We start from the raw sequence: 14,803 nt of genomic DNA, 5'->3' as shown, positions 1-14,803 counted from the left end.
AAAGAAAATTTTTAGTTTTTGAATTACATATCAACCATCATCTGCTGAGAACTTTTTTAGTAATTCTTAAGTTCCTCTTTTGTGGAAGTGACTGCCCGATTTAATAATAAATCATAGCAAAATTTTGCAGTTTAATATCAGATTCCATTTATTTCAAAAGTCGGTAATGATTTCAATGACTCTCAGTGAAAAATTAATGTAGTGGTTATTAAATTAAAGTGAAATATTTACCTGTTTCATTAAAAAATTTGAAATTTTTACAGAATAATCTACAGCGATACACAATCATTCTTGAATTTTTTGAGAATTTTAAATCGATTAGAACTGGGTGTTTTCGTTCAGGCGGTAAAACTTGAATCACCTTTGTACTTTTTTTAATACATAATAAAACAGAAAATCAAAACTACTTTCCTGAAATAAAATTTCTCTTATATTTGGGGAGAGTTTTTATTTAAACAATTAGCAAAGTATTTTTGGAAAAATTTGTAAAATTTTAGCTTCTTTTACATTAAACAATTCTAAAAACAAGACATTTAAAGTATTGCAGCGCGATGCAATTAGATATCTTTGCACTGTAATTTTTATCGATGATAATAGTAATGATAATAAAAAAAATAATAATAACACGGCAGCCCAAGTATCGCGAGTTCAAATGAAATCCTGGGCTGATTAGGCGTTGGAAAAATTAAACCGTTTAGAACAGTGTAAAGTTTGAATTTCCCGCCGTTTGACATTAATTACATTTGTTTATGTTTAATCACATAATTGAATATATTTGTTTTCAGCAAAGAGTGCCCTTAGATATTTGTTTCGAGAATAGGAATCGTTAAGTTATTCTATTTTTAATGTAAAACATTGCAAAGAAAGAAAAAATAAAGATTCTAGCTCTAAATTTTAGGTTAGCTGTCAACATGCTCCAATTAATCTACGCTTTAAAAAAGGACAACAATTGACGGTTTCCAACGCCTGCCCAGCCCAGGATTTCATTTGAACGCGCGATACTATGAAAGCACTATCATCATTCGATCAGTAAAGTTAAGCAACGATTATTTAATAGAAATATCCTTAACAATAAATAAATCTGGCCTCGATGCTTTTTTTGTTTTTTACAAAAACATTGAAAATCTTTTCCAACATGAGCACTGAAATCCTTCCAAAGTAATTCTTACACGTCTTATTCATCATTTTAATTTTTTTAAACGTATTCCAAAAATTTTACACAAATTTCTTTAAAATACATACAAGTACAAGTGTTTCTTTTTCCCGATTTTTAGCTCCCAAAAATAAACAAACTTTCCAAAACAGGACACGATATGATATCAGGATCTCACTTCTCATGTTTGGTGATTTGGTCTATCTCTGGATGCATCACACTTATTAAAAATAAATTTAAAAATTACTTTTCTTTTTACAATATTTGTGTCGATGCACCACTGACAGATGTACAGTTTATTTTTGGGCGAAAGTGTTCCATTCCTTTAAATAATTGACTTCACCGTTTGTTGCATTGTTTTAAAATTAACAGTTGCAAGTTAAAAAGGGGGTAACTTAGACCGGAATAGACCTGATAATTAATTCATCGACGGTATTGATTCGTGAAGTTTATTTCCCATTGTGTCGTATTGAACTGTTGGTCTTTTTGAAGATGTGGTTATCCCTTTTAGTAACCGTTACAGGTTTAACACTTAACAACCCTTTGTAAAATTTACAATTATACCCATTCACGACACTTTCTATGCAGTGTTATTTTGAAAAAGAGTCAATTTTCGAGCGTGTCGAAGCGTTATTGGTTTTTATCGTTGTTAATTTTGAACAAGCCGTAAGGGACTTGTGCAGTTGAGCTGCATCTCCATTTTGTCGTGCGCGTTTTAGTTGTCTGGAAGTTTCTTCCCTCTGGATGGTGATCAAAAATCGTGCAGAGTCGCGTTCGGTCCCAAATCCCAAGAACCAATTCTGACAGCTGCCTAAAAATAGCCTAATTGATTCGCAGCGCAATTTTTATATCTAGAACATTATATAATTTATGAGAATACTTTTACAGAGGAAGTACCCAGTCGGATGCAAGTTCAACTCTGTTAGATTTAACAATCTATTTCCTAAATTAAACCAGCTCGGCTACTTTGAAACGAGAGATTGTTTTGTTGTTGAGCCGTTGCACATCCACCGCGTGACGTCGCTGCGGTGCAGCCGCCGCCGCCGGACTCGATCTTACGCAAACACATAAATAAGAGGCGGTCATAGGTGACCGGAAGCCTTTCCTCCGCATATGCCGCATCCGCTCCGCACATGCACGCACACACGAATCGGCAACCCCCTGCATCCCCGTGACGTCACGCTTCCGGCGCGATGGCGGCGTCTCTTTTCATCGGTGGTCGCCGTGTCGATGGCGCTCCCGGCGGGTGTCCTCGCGATGGGGTGCGGGCACGAGCCGCGCCGTCTTCGGCCTCCGATGAAATCGCCCCCAGGTGCAGGGTGGATTCCGACCTTCGCTTCTGAGGTGCCGTTACAACGGGACCGCCGAAAATGGGTCGAGGGACGGTCCCAGGTATTGCGAATTTGACCTACTCGAGACGAGTGTTAAAGTGACGGTTTAAATGGGGCGAGGGTAGGAAGGAGTACCATCTGGATGCACGGGTGCCGTCGGTTCCGAGCTTTTTTACAGATTTTTTACGGCTGAGATAAATCGAGGACATCTTGGCGGGGATTTTTTACGAAAATTTTGCCATCGGGGCTCTCCATAAATTTATTTTAATTTGATACTCTGATATTTTGTAATTAGGGGAATCGCCCAACCGGTGATTTCGTCGGCTCTAATGGAATTATTCCAGAATTATCCCCATGTTTATTGCCAGGTCCGGGCGCACAACTATTTTTCTCCCGTAATTGGCAGCCCTGTTTTATCTAATTGCTCTTTTGACTATTGTAAATCCGCACACAAGTTGATGTCGCCTCTACGGCGCCAACGGTTGTTTTTTCTTCTTGTTTCTTTTCTTCGGTGCAAATTTTTTTCTCCCACAATTTATTGTCACATTTATCCGAATTTAAAATGTTTAAATTTTCGAAAACACGAAAATTTTTATATTTTACACAGTAAAACCTCTCAACAGCGGACACAAAAATTTATTGTAAAAATGGCGGCTATAGGTACATAGAGAAGTAGCCGTTATTGAGAGTGAAGGATAAACAAATCACTTCGATTATTTATATGATTACTTTATGAAGACGAAATATTTTAGACATTACCTGCCATACTACATCATATACGTACAGTCGCCAGCAATAAATTTTGGTCGTCAAGGTCATTCTTTGACGCAATCGAAAATGCTCCATTGTAAAACAGTCGTAAATATCATAACCTATCATCATGTTGTATGACATTAATTGTCATTTTTTTCTCAATTTTTTGACACTTTATTGACGTGGGCATAATCAGGCAGGGAAATTTTTTAAATTTGTGACAATCTAACCAAATTTTGAAATGACATTGACGACCAAAATTTATTGCTCGCGACAGTATGTAATTACTTTTTTTTGAAATATTTTTCAATAGAGGTTTGTTTTGAATTCTTAATTTTTGTTTGTAAAATCTGAAATTCACGATTTGATAAAATGTTAACAACTTCTACAGCTAGTTCACTTTTACTGTGACAGAATAGGAAGCTTTGTACGTCTCTTAGTTTTTCAAACACTTCACCCATATCTTTGATATTTGACGTCTAAATTTCAGATTCTTCCACAGTAACTAAAAATCTGTGAAACTACAAGCACCTGTGTCTTTTTTAAATACACAAGAGGGTTAAATTTTCAGAAAACGAGAATGACAGGATTTTAGGATTTTAGGTATCTTTTGAGAAGACAATTTAGGATCGGGATTGAGAGGTAAAATTGCAGGTAATGTTCCAATAATACCTTTGTCGGAGTGGCCGTGGCTGTTTTATGAGGGTGACCGCTATTAAGAGAGTCATTAGCACGGGTTTTCGGTATAATCTGTTCTGGGAACGTCAAAACTGTCCGTTATTAGAGGTGACCGTTTTTCAAAAGTGGCCGAAAATAAAGAAAATTATGATTACACAAGCGATGTCTACCTCTACAGAAAATTAATTTATCACGGTAATTTATTCCTCGATGTGAAAAATAACATCGAGATCTATTATTGACAAAAGTTCATAGGTCAGGAATCTTCAGATAAAGAAAAAACAAGACTACACGACTATTGAAGTTAAAAACAAAAGCATATTAATAGAGTCCCAGCTGAAATGATTCGTTATAATAACACAAAAACGCTTAGAAGGAAGACTTTGCAAGGAAAACACTCATAGAAGGCTCTCCGGAGAAGAATATGTCTGCCCCAATAAAATTTTAAATACTTTTGAGTCATCAACGTGTAACAGACATAGAAAGTTTACACTAGACTGTATCGTTTGTAAACAAGCGGACAATAGGGGTCTAAGAATGGAGCTCTGAGAAACTCCACATGATGCATTCCTTTCAGCGGATTTTTTTTGATTAAAAGTTGTGAGTCTACGAATCGTGGTGATGAATCAGAAGGACCAAATTTATTCAGCTTCCTGAGCGTTCGGTGTACTGATCTGCCAGATATTTAGGAAAATGGTGTGTGATAGGTTTCTAAAAACTTCACAAAATGTCAAGTGTAAAGATACGTTATCGTTTTTGGAAACTAGAAATCTAGAAACATTTTGTCCAAAATAATGAATACAAATTCTCAAGTAACTGGATACATTGGGGAAATAATCGATTGAAATAGAAGAAGAACGCTTAGAAAGAAAAGCACGCGTCACGTGGTGGTGAGCGTGACTGGTTACCACGTCAATCGTAGGACCGCCTGTGTACTTCTCGATTTAAACGTAATTTAATAAAACATTGTAGACTCCAATAAAAAGATTTATGTTATGTATAAATGGATAAATGTTTTTGGAAACTAGAAAAATTTTGTCCAAAAAAATGAATAAATTATTGATAAATTATGATAAATTATCATATTATTAGATAAATTATTGGGGAACAATCGAGTAAAATAAAATCGCTCAAAAAGAAAAGTACACATCACGTGATGTCCAGCTTGACTGATTATCACGTAAATCACAGGACCGCCCATGTACTTCTCGATTCTACGTATTCTAAAGCATTGTAGGCTTCAGTAAAAGTATGATGCGTTCAAATGAAAACCTGGGCTGAGTAGGCGTTGAAAGAAGTAAATCATTTGGAGCATTGCGAAGTTTGAATTATTTTTCGCCGTGATACAGTTGGTTACGAAAAAAAATGGGAAAAGAAAATTTTCCTAATGTAAATTAAGTTTTGTCCATCTCAGTTATTTGTTTACATGACAATACTTATCAAATGATTTTTAAAAATGTCATTGAATTTTGACAATAATGCTAACCTATCTCTCGTAAGAAGATTTCACACTATAAAAATGTGTCAATTTTGTTCTGACAGAAAGATTTTTTGTTTATAAATTTTAGGTTAGCTGTTAACATGCTGTAATTACAACATTACAACTGTCAATTCACACTTTTAAAAAAATACAACAATTGACGGTTTCCAACGCCTTCCCAGCCCAGGATTTCCTTTGAACGCCTGATATTATTTACGTTAAAATTGAACGGGTGAATTTAATACAGATTTGACAGATCATTTTTACGCACTCATGACGCTTACATTTTGTTTTAAAATCGAGTACAATGACGCGGTTGAACTAGACAATTTGTTTTTTTTTTGTATAGGTATAAAAAATATAATTGGCAGCCCTGTCTTCTTTTATCTAATTTCCCTTTTGCCTATCGTAAATAAATTGTGAACGTCGCCCGTGCGGCGCCGGGGGTGTTTTTTCGTTTGGTCCGTTTGGCGTAGTGCAAAATTTTTTCCCGCATAATTTATTGTTACTTTTATCTTCATTAGGAGCGAGCCTCGGGAGGAAGAATCCAATCTGGCAGTATCCCAACATTGATTATTCAAATTTTCAAATAAATTTTGAGAAAACAAAGACCCCAAAACTCGACGAGAAATTGGATTTAAAATTGCCGACTTCCCTTAGATAATGGTTGAAAACCTTTTTCACAATTTCCTCGCTCTTATTGATTTCGCCGGTTCGAATGGCCGTTTCGTTAATGCCCGCTGAGACTTTGCATTTTCCTGCGACGATTAAAATCGATGGAACAAACGTCGTCGATTCCCTCGTAAATTCAGACGAGAATCTCGCCCTCTCAGGAAGCAGACGGGTCCTCCGAAAATACCCAAATATGACGAATCCGTCGCCGTGCAGTTTCGTGAGGACATGTCGCGTTGGGGCCGGGGGCGGCGCGATCGCGCGATCGTCTCGCCGGGATTGATGTTGTTTTTCGTTTACGCCGTCGTAAAAAGTAAACAAAGCCGTAATTCATTCACGAAAAAGTTGGGCAATAATGGCGTGAGTGTCCAGGGAGGCCGTCAAGGTTCCGATTTCATTCATGGCACGGAACCGGGACGGACGCCGCCCCCATCAAGCGAGCGCGTTTACAACGTCTAGGAACATCACCGGCGACGAGAGCCGTCCCGGCTTCCAGCACCGCACCAGTACGCCAGATCGATAAGAATACGAGTGCAATGATGACTCATGCGACACCCTCGACCCCCATTGCCTTAACCCCCGTACGTCCGCGCCATAGCACGCACTTCGCGACGAAAAAATCAATCCCGGCTGGCACACAGCAAATGCCAAATGTTGCCAAATTTAAGAATCGGACGAATGCTAAACGGCACGTCGCAGCAACCCCGCATCCCGACGGGGCCGCGGGGCAGGATTGGGGGCGGCGGGAACCCGGACGGAACCGGATCGCCGCCGCGGCGGGGCGGACGCTCCAAAAAATCGCAATTTTGGGGACGACGCCGCATTTCGACGGCACGCCCGCGTTTTCAAAATGGCGCCGCCTGCAATTGCCGCACGGCGTAAGTGCGGCGCCTGCACATGAAGTATCCCCATTTGACATCTTCACGCGTCACAAAGCAACTATAAAAATTACAAATTGAAAATGAATCCGGCCTCGGTGCCGTGCCCCCGTTCTTGCAAAAAATAACAACAAAACAAAGTAAAACGTAGCTTAAAAAAAAAACATATTTTTTTACTTATATTTTAACAGAAAGAAAAATAAATTATAATTCTGGACATGTTTGATGACATGTTTTTTAATAAAGTATGATTTTTGGAACTATTTGTTTATCTGTCAGTTTTGAGCTCAGTTCTAAATATTTTTTAAGCTTTCGAAAAGACTAATTTCTTCTGTTTTATTATGTTATCTTTTATTATAGTTACTATTGTTATTTTTATTATTATGCGAATCCTCTGCAGAAAATCCGTTCGTCGTAGCAAAATAATGTGTGAAATATCGGGTGTTCATTTCAATTTCTCCTGAAAGTTGGCGTTGACGAGTCAATTGTGAATGCACCACGGATTCAGATCACGGATCGGCGGTTTAAATCTAACCTCACTTTTTGCTTTGTTTGTGTTTTTACTCTGCAAACTGGCGAGTTCACAATCGACTCTTCAACGCCAAGAAATTTAAATGAACACCCGATATAATATAATACAAAATAAAATCAAGAACTATAGAGAAGATTCGTAGATCAACGAAAAGTTGTTTTTAAATACTTTTCCTAAAGCTGAATAAAATACTTGTGTTGCGAATTTTAAGAATGAACATGAACTGCGATTGTTGAAGTTACAAAGAAAAAAATTTAGCTTTCGATGTATATTGCAACAAAAAAACATAAAAACGTTTAGTACGATGACTTTGCAGGGAATAAGCCTATAGAAGGTTCTCTAGAGAAAAATTTTGTCCGAACAAAATTTTAAATATTTGTAAGTCATCCACGTATAGCGGAGACAGAAAGTTTACACTAGACAGTATCGTTTGTAAACGAGCGAACAATAGGGGTCCAAGAATGGGGCCCTGAGAAACTCCAGATGATGCATTTCTGTCAGCAGACATTTTCGATTGAAAGTTGTGCTTCTATGAATTTTATTGATGAATCAGAAGGACCAAAATTATTTTGCTTACTGAGTTGGGATGATTTAGAGAAATATTTATGAACGAAATTTGAAAAAGAGTGAAATTGAAGGATAATTCTGTGTTACGTTTTTCCCACGCAGAGTAATTTTTTTTTTCCTAAAATGGTGAATGTGTGTTGGAATTTAGAGACAAACATAAAAGGAATCGACAAATCATCAGAAAATGGAAAAGAGTCGTTTAAAATAAAAACAAGAAAATAAAATGAAAAGTACACATCACGTGGTGTCCAGCCTCACTGGTTATCAGGTAAATCGTAGGACCGCCCGTGTACTTTTCGATTTGAACGCACGTTAAAGCATTGTAGACTTTAATAAAAAATATTTATATTAAAGTGTCAACGGACGAATTTTTTTAAATATAAATTTGAGAGACCTGTATGACGTTTCTACCTACGTTTAATTTTTAAATTAAATACAATGACGTGGCTGAACTACACAAATTGTGGTTGATTTGAATAAAACATATATTAATTAGCAGCTCTGTTTTTTTTTCTTTACCTAACTACTTCCGAGTATTCAGAGTGATTCTCTGTTGAACATTTAGAGAAATATTTTGTAATCAAATTTCAAGAACTTTATAAAATTGTTAAGTTTTAAGTGTAATTGAATGATAACTCTCTACGTTATGTTTTGAAGACAATCGAAAAACATTTTTCAATATCAGGAATATGTTTTTAATTTTAGAGAAAAATTAGATTATGCACAGTTTGAGACACGGAATTTCGGGCATAACTGTCAATAGATATACTGTCAAAAAATGTAAAACAGACTTTACATTATTAACCTCAATGATTGACATGCGATTGACGTGAACAGAAAATAAATTTTACATCGCAATTTTTTGAAGTGACAGGAAAATGATGCCCCAAATTCCGTGTCCCTAACTGTAACAAAAAATTCAAAAAACTTGGAGAAGCACAATCACTTTAAATTAAAAATGAACACCGAATGTTATTTATTTCAGCAGAGCAATACAAGTACATATTACGATGAAGCTTGATTGAAAGAAATTTCTAAGACACAGTTTTAACAGTTAGCAGAATGACGCTGAAGTTGTCTTTTTGATTTGGACGTAATGTCAGACGAATTTCGCTTGGTTTCGTTAAGTCCATATTCTTCTAAATTCTTTCAAGGATCAGTTTTCGAATAGAGAATGTTATTTTTGATCCTCGAACGCGACAAATATTTTTTTGCCGTACATTCGCGAAATCAATGATTTTTTCCAATTGACAGCAAAAATGATCAAACAAGTCGGTGGAGCTTGAAGGAGGACTTCCTCCACTTTCTCCGTCAGTTAAGCTCGCGAGCTTCTTCGCCGTCGGACACGGCTTCGGATGACCGTCGGTGCGTCGGGCTGAAGAGGCTGCTCCACCCCCGGCGGTGGCGCCGCGACGCGTCAGAAAAGTGGCCGAGAACGTTTCGCCTCCGCGTGACGAACGAACGGCTCCAGATAAAACAACAATCGAAACAGATAAAGAAATCTTGTCGCGTGCCCAACAACGGCAGCTGCCACCAAACCCGACACATTTCAAATAACGTTCGATAGAATAAACACGGACCCATTCATCTGTGTATAAATACGTATCATCTTGAAAAGTCCGATTCTGGATAGGTGCGACAAGAAGTGGGTATTATTGCAGCTGAAACAATCAGCGGCGGCAGCGGGGCCGCCCCACAGGGGCAGCGACCGTGCCTCCCGACCGTGCATTTTTTTCGGCAATATTTTATAATCAGTATCATCTAAGTCCCATTGTAAGTGTTCTTTCAATGCGTTTCGCCATTATGTCCTGTAACGGCGGCGGCCCAATTTGTTGTCGGACGGGGATGCCGCCGACCGTCATGGTGGATGAACGCTCCACGTATGGTCCGCTGTACGCAAACAGCTGGCAAAAGTTTATTCTCCAAACGCAGCTGTTGGATCCTAGGCCCATGGCGTACTACCTGGTACTGCGAGCACATAATATGGCATATGCGGCATATATGGACTGGATCAAATTAATGTGCGAGCCTGCTCTTTCCGTTTACTCAAAATTTCATCCTCGCTCTCTGGGAAAAAATCGTTGGGGAATCGACGCTCCGACATTTAAATGCCAACAGAGACTTGCATGCTGGTCTTATCAGATCCGTTGTTTCGGTTATTTGCAGGTGGAACGACGGTTCATTTGCATCGCGCGAACGAAATTCCAAAATTTGAATATTTTCCGGACTAATTAGGCGCCAAATTACTTTCAACTCCAACCACAACAACGTACATAACCTCGAAATTTCCAAAATGCAGATGGCAATTTTGAGAATCGTTGTTGATACAGCCGCCAGATGTTCCAGTTTTCGTTTAATCTGTAAATTCGATTTGATTCCAAAACGCAACAGATGTCGACGAATCATTTCTTTGACAACGATGGCCATGATTTTTTGCACCTTTTGACACGGTCCGCCGAGAACACGCCCCCTTTTGTAAATATGGAAATGAAGGAACTCATTTTGCCACAATGGTGCCAACTCTACTAATTCGTACACGAAACCCTCGCAATTTTCACATCATCCCAACAACGTACTACCGGTCTTGAGCGTGTGACAACAACAACCGAGTTGAATCTGTGGTGTTTTTGGAAAATGCGTCTAGGCGTTGTTTATTTTTGTGTCTGTCTGTATTTAAACAAGTTACAACATAAACGCTTACCGTTGTAGTAATCAAACTCGGCTTGACAATCTGTTCGCCTAAGAAAAACTAACTGGAAGGCATCGCCGTCAGATTTCTCGGGAAATGGTTAACGCGGTTTCCTAGCCCAGAAGTTAAAGAAAATCGAAAATCGCTTTTTCCGAAAGGGTAAAGTTTCTGGAAACCAAAATTGAGGAATTTACCGCAGCGATTAAAAAAAAAACTTCCCTGAAAATGGTAAAATCGTTCGGGCGATGGTGAGTCACGTCTGTGCTAGATGTGGCGTCATTTTGTGAAATAGCGGCAAGAGCGAGCAAGGTTGAGCAACGGTGAGGAAAGCGTCGTGGACAGTTGGAAGTCAGGTCGGTGATAGATCGCGCCGCGAGAATACGGAGGGAAAATGATGCGAGAGGAGAATAGAAAACTGGTGCGGCGCGAAGACCAGTTAGTCCTTAATAAGCATTAATAGTATTTTTGACGAATGCGAGTAAAGGGTATTGTAGTGTAAAGTAGAGGAACTTGTTTCGTTTGTCTACGAGTCTGGCAGATCGACTAGTTTAGGCAGCTTTATTGAAACGAGATATAAAGTGCGTATCGCGAGATACGAAAGTGATGCTGGGAAAAACAGTTGAGATTTTCTCGGGATGATGACCGTTAGAGTTGCATCGTATACAAAAGATTCGGGGTATAATAGACCAGGTGCCCTCCGGGGGCCATTTTCGCATTTGACGAATAAAATTGAGTGACTGACCTTTTTCTCGGTGAGCTTCTCGCACCTCCTCTGCTTGCAGATCTGGTGGCTCTTGTCGTTCCGACATGGGGCACAGTCACCACAATTGTCTTTCCTCTGGCATCCGATGCATTCGCCGCACCGTTTCCGCTTCTTCTTGACTTGCTTGTCGACGTTGCCGCCGCTGATCTCGTCCAGGTCGACCGAGTTGTTGGCGGCGAGGGAGTGGTGGGTCTTGAAGCCGGCCGTGCTGGAGACGGCGGCCACCTGGCCCGAGTTCTCCGACGGTATCTCCATGTTGCTGGAGGCGCCGTCGCTCTCGGCGGAGCTCTCCAGGCTGGAGGCGCGCATTTTTCGGCGCTCCTTCTTGCGGAAGTCGTTCCTGGTGGGCGAGCCCATCGTCGCACTGATACCGTTCAGCTTCTTGTCGAGTCCGTTGTAGATGCCGTTGTCGCTGATGGTGGTGATGGGGTTCTGGAACTGGGCGGGGTGGAGGCCGACGTTCTGGATCTTGAGGGCGGCGTCCTGGAGGGGCGCCAGCTTGAGCTCGGGCTCCGACTTGAGCACTGTGACGACGGTCGGCGACGAGATGAGCGGGCTGTTCTGGATGATGGCGGCGCCGTTCTGTGCCGGGAAGATGCCGCCCCCGTGGATGGCGCTGGCCGGGTGCGTGTACAGCTGGATGTGGCGCTCGTCGAGGAACTGCTGCTGGATCGAGGGGATCTCGCGGGCCTGGATGGGCGCCGGCACCAGCGGGTAGCCCCGCGGGTTAACAGCACTTAAGGTGTGAAAGTTCGAGTTTAGCGCGGTTAAACTGTGACTTCCCGGACTGGACGAGTTGGGGGAGACCGGGGTCAGGTTGGTGAGCGTGGTCAGGGTGGGCTCGCTCGTCGCCGGCTCGTTGAAGCTCTGGAACTGGCTCTGGAAGGACGGCAGCTTCGACGCGCCGTTCTGCTGGGAGAAGGCGTCGGCGAAGGTGGCGGTCGTCGATGTGAAGCCGGCCGACGAGTCCGCCGCCGACTTGGACTCCCACGGCCGGTACTGCGGCTGCGACGCGATTATGGACAACCCGTTCTCGGAGCGGTCCAGCAGCCGCGTCTCCGTGTAGTAGTCCCAGTTTGATATGTCGAGGAGGCGGCTGTCGCTGAAGAGGCGGTCGGAGGCCGCGTTGAACGCCGCGTTCGACTCCATCTCCGACGAGAAGGTCGAGAAGGGCGGCAGGTGCGGCGGCCCATCCTGCACCGTGGAGCTCGGCGTCGCCGCCGTCGGCGGGTACGACGCTGCCAAGTTCGCGTACCCCGTGTTCAGCTCGGGGTCCTGGCTCAGGGTCTCGCTCATCTTGTCATCGCATTCTCGACCCTCTTCTTCTCTTCTTAGTTTACCGTTATGTTATTGTCATCGTGTTTTCCTGAATTTCAACTCTGAGAATGTGGCTTATTTGTACTCTTCTCTATTTGTACTGTACGTTTTTGCTTTATTTTGTTGTGTTTGTTGTGTTTCGTATAAAAATATCGCTCTTACTTGTACATCATCTTTTATAAAAAATAATATCTGGAAAAGAAGAACAAATACCATCAGAGAACCGAAAATAAAATAAAGCGCCGAGTCTTAATACCAACGATACTCTACTGCTCCGGTCGCGATTTTTGGGAGTTCGTCGGCGTTTTCGGAAAGCTCTGACACAACGCAGCCGCGGTGTAATGCATTTCCTAGTTGCTTGTGGGGTCACGGTCGCTGTTCGCGGGTTGTTGGTTGTGAATACAAGGGAAAGTAAAATAGGGCTTAAAAAGCGCATGCGCTCGCAATTTAGTCGATCCTGGGACGCTTCACGACTCGCGAAATGAAAACAATTTCAATTCACAAAATCAATTGCCAAAAAAAAAAAAATTCAAACTACTCCTCGACGGAAAACCTCCGAAATACCAAACTCACTACCGAACAAAACACACCGAAAGCCGGACTCGCTCGACCTGGGGCACACGTTTCGAAAATGATTCCCACCGCATGCACCACCACAACTCGGAGAAAAAATAACGCTTTCGAAAAAGCCCTCGAAAGCACGCACCGGGTCTGGCGAGCCGCCCACGTCTGCACGCAAAAATGGTAAACAGTAAACAAAAACACAGCGACACGCACAAAGGAAGTTTTGCGTTATTTACCTATTGTAACAATTCGTTTTGCATGAACGTTTCGGTGGGGGGCCGGCCGGGGTGGAAGTAATGCGAATTAATATAACGAACGGTGCGTTAATACGTTGGAATAAAAAAATCGTGTGGACACTGACCATGTGTAAATAAAAAAATGTTCGCACACACACCACCAAGCACGCACGATGTGAAAATACAACTGACGACGCTACGCACACTTTGAAGCTTTCATGTCTCGCGCTTCGCATCTGTCGTGCTTTAAGCCAATCACAAGCTTTACTTCTTCCACCGGTGACACTGGAAGTTCCTATGTGTGTGCGACTGGCAAAACGCGTCTCCTATTTTTGCGTAATTATGAGCTCTTCACGGCGAGACGACGAGCTTTCCATTTTTAGACCGATCGACACCGATGTTTTGATAAGGGAGACCGGTGCGGGTGGGATTTTTTTACGCGATAAGCCTCGAAAATTGGGAGCTTTCGACGCTTTCTCCACCAAACTTCGACACTCCACCGTGTCCAGAGACGAAAGCGAAAGTGGAACGTTTCGCCGTTTTTCTATCGACACCTTCATCGCCCGGGAAATACGCGGAAAAACACCGACAAAGTCCCGGAAACCGACTTCGTTTCGTCGAAATCGACGATTTTTACGTGCTCGTTGAAACTCCGGGGCTGCAGAACAAACAGCTCTAAATAAATGGATTTGGGAAAATTGCCGTCGGTGATGACACAAGAAATTTCCTAAAGGAACAAAGACGATAAGACGATGTTTTTACATCATTTTTTTTTGTTGATGGAAATTTGCAACGCTCAACTTTACCGAGGGGGTGTTTTCCGAATCAAAATCCGCCGTTCATTTTGCAACTCCCCGAGGCGATCGCAATGTAAATAAATGGAAACATTGACGAGGAGTTGGTACAACAATTTCCTTTTGTTTCGGGAAAGGCGTCGTGTGGCGCCATCTCCGCTGTTTTTTCAACAATACCCGACCCGACGTCTTTTTCACACCAATCTGACATCCCACCTGTTTAATATTAAAAACTAATTTCTTCAAATTTCAAAACTCGTCAAAATAATTATACACATATTAAAAACGCCTCTAGACGGTGATGAGCTTCTTAATCAACTTAAGTTGAAATTAACTGCTTTTTTATGCTCGGCTGCTCCCAAATCTTCTAGAAAAAGTACACAACGCCGGACAGTT

At 41.4% G+C, this 14,803-nt stretch overlaps 1 protein-coding gene across 2 annotated transcripts in view; it reads right to left on the bottom strand.

Annotated features, from left to right (window-relative positions):
* The window catches only part of Tet (Ten-Eleven Translocation (TET) family protein), a 29,414-nt gene extending 15,543 nt beyond the window's left edge, over positions 1-13,871 (bottom strand). For both annotated transcript variants that reach the window (XM_069046855.1, XM_069046856.1), the window contains exons 1-2: positions 13,739-13,871; positions 11,476-13,005 (exon numbers count right to left, since the gene is read on the bottom strand). In XM_069046855.1, the coding sequence (XP_068902956.1) occupies positions 11,476-12,792 (1,317 nt within the window). In that variant the 5' untranslated portion in view covers positions 12,793-13,005; positions 13,739-13,871. The remainder of the gene's footprint in view (positions 1-11,475; positions 13,006-13,738) is intronic.
* Positions 13,872-14,803: the final 932 nt, after the last annotated feature.

The sequence above is a fragment of the Tenebrio molitor genome, chromosome 5 (assembly GCF_963966145.1).
Source record: "Tenebrio molitor chromosome 5, icTenMoli1.1, whole genome shotgun sequence".
NCBI classification, from domain to species: Eukaryota; Metazoa; Arthropoda; class Insecta; order Coleoptera; family Tenebrionidae; genus Tenebrio; species Tenebrio molitor.
The sequence above is the reverse complement of the archived record's forward strand: the minus strand, read 5'-3'. Positions and strand labels throughout refer to the sequence as shown.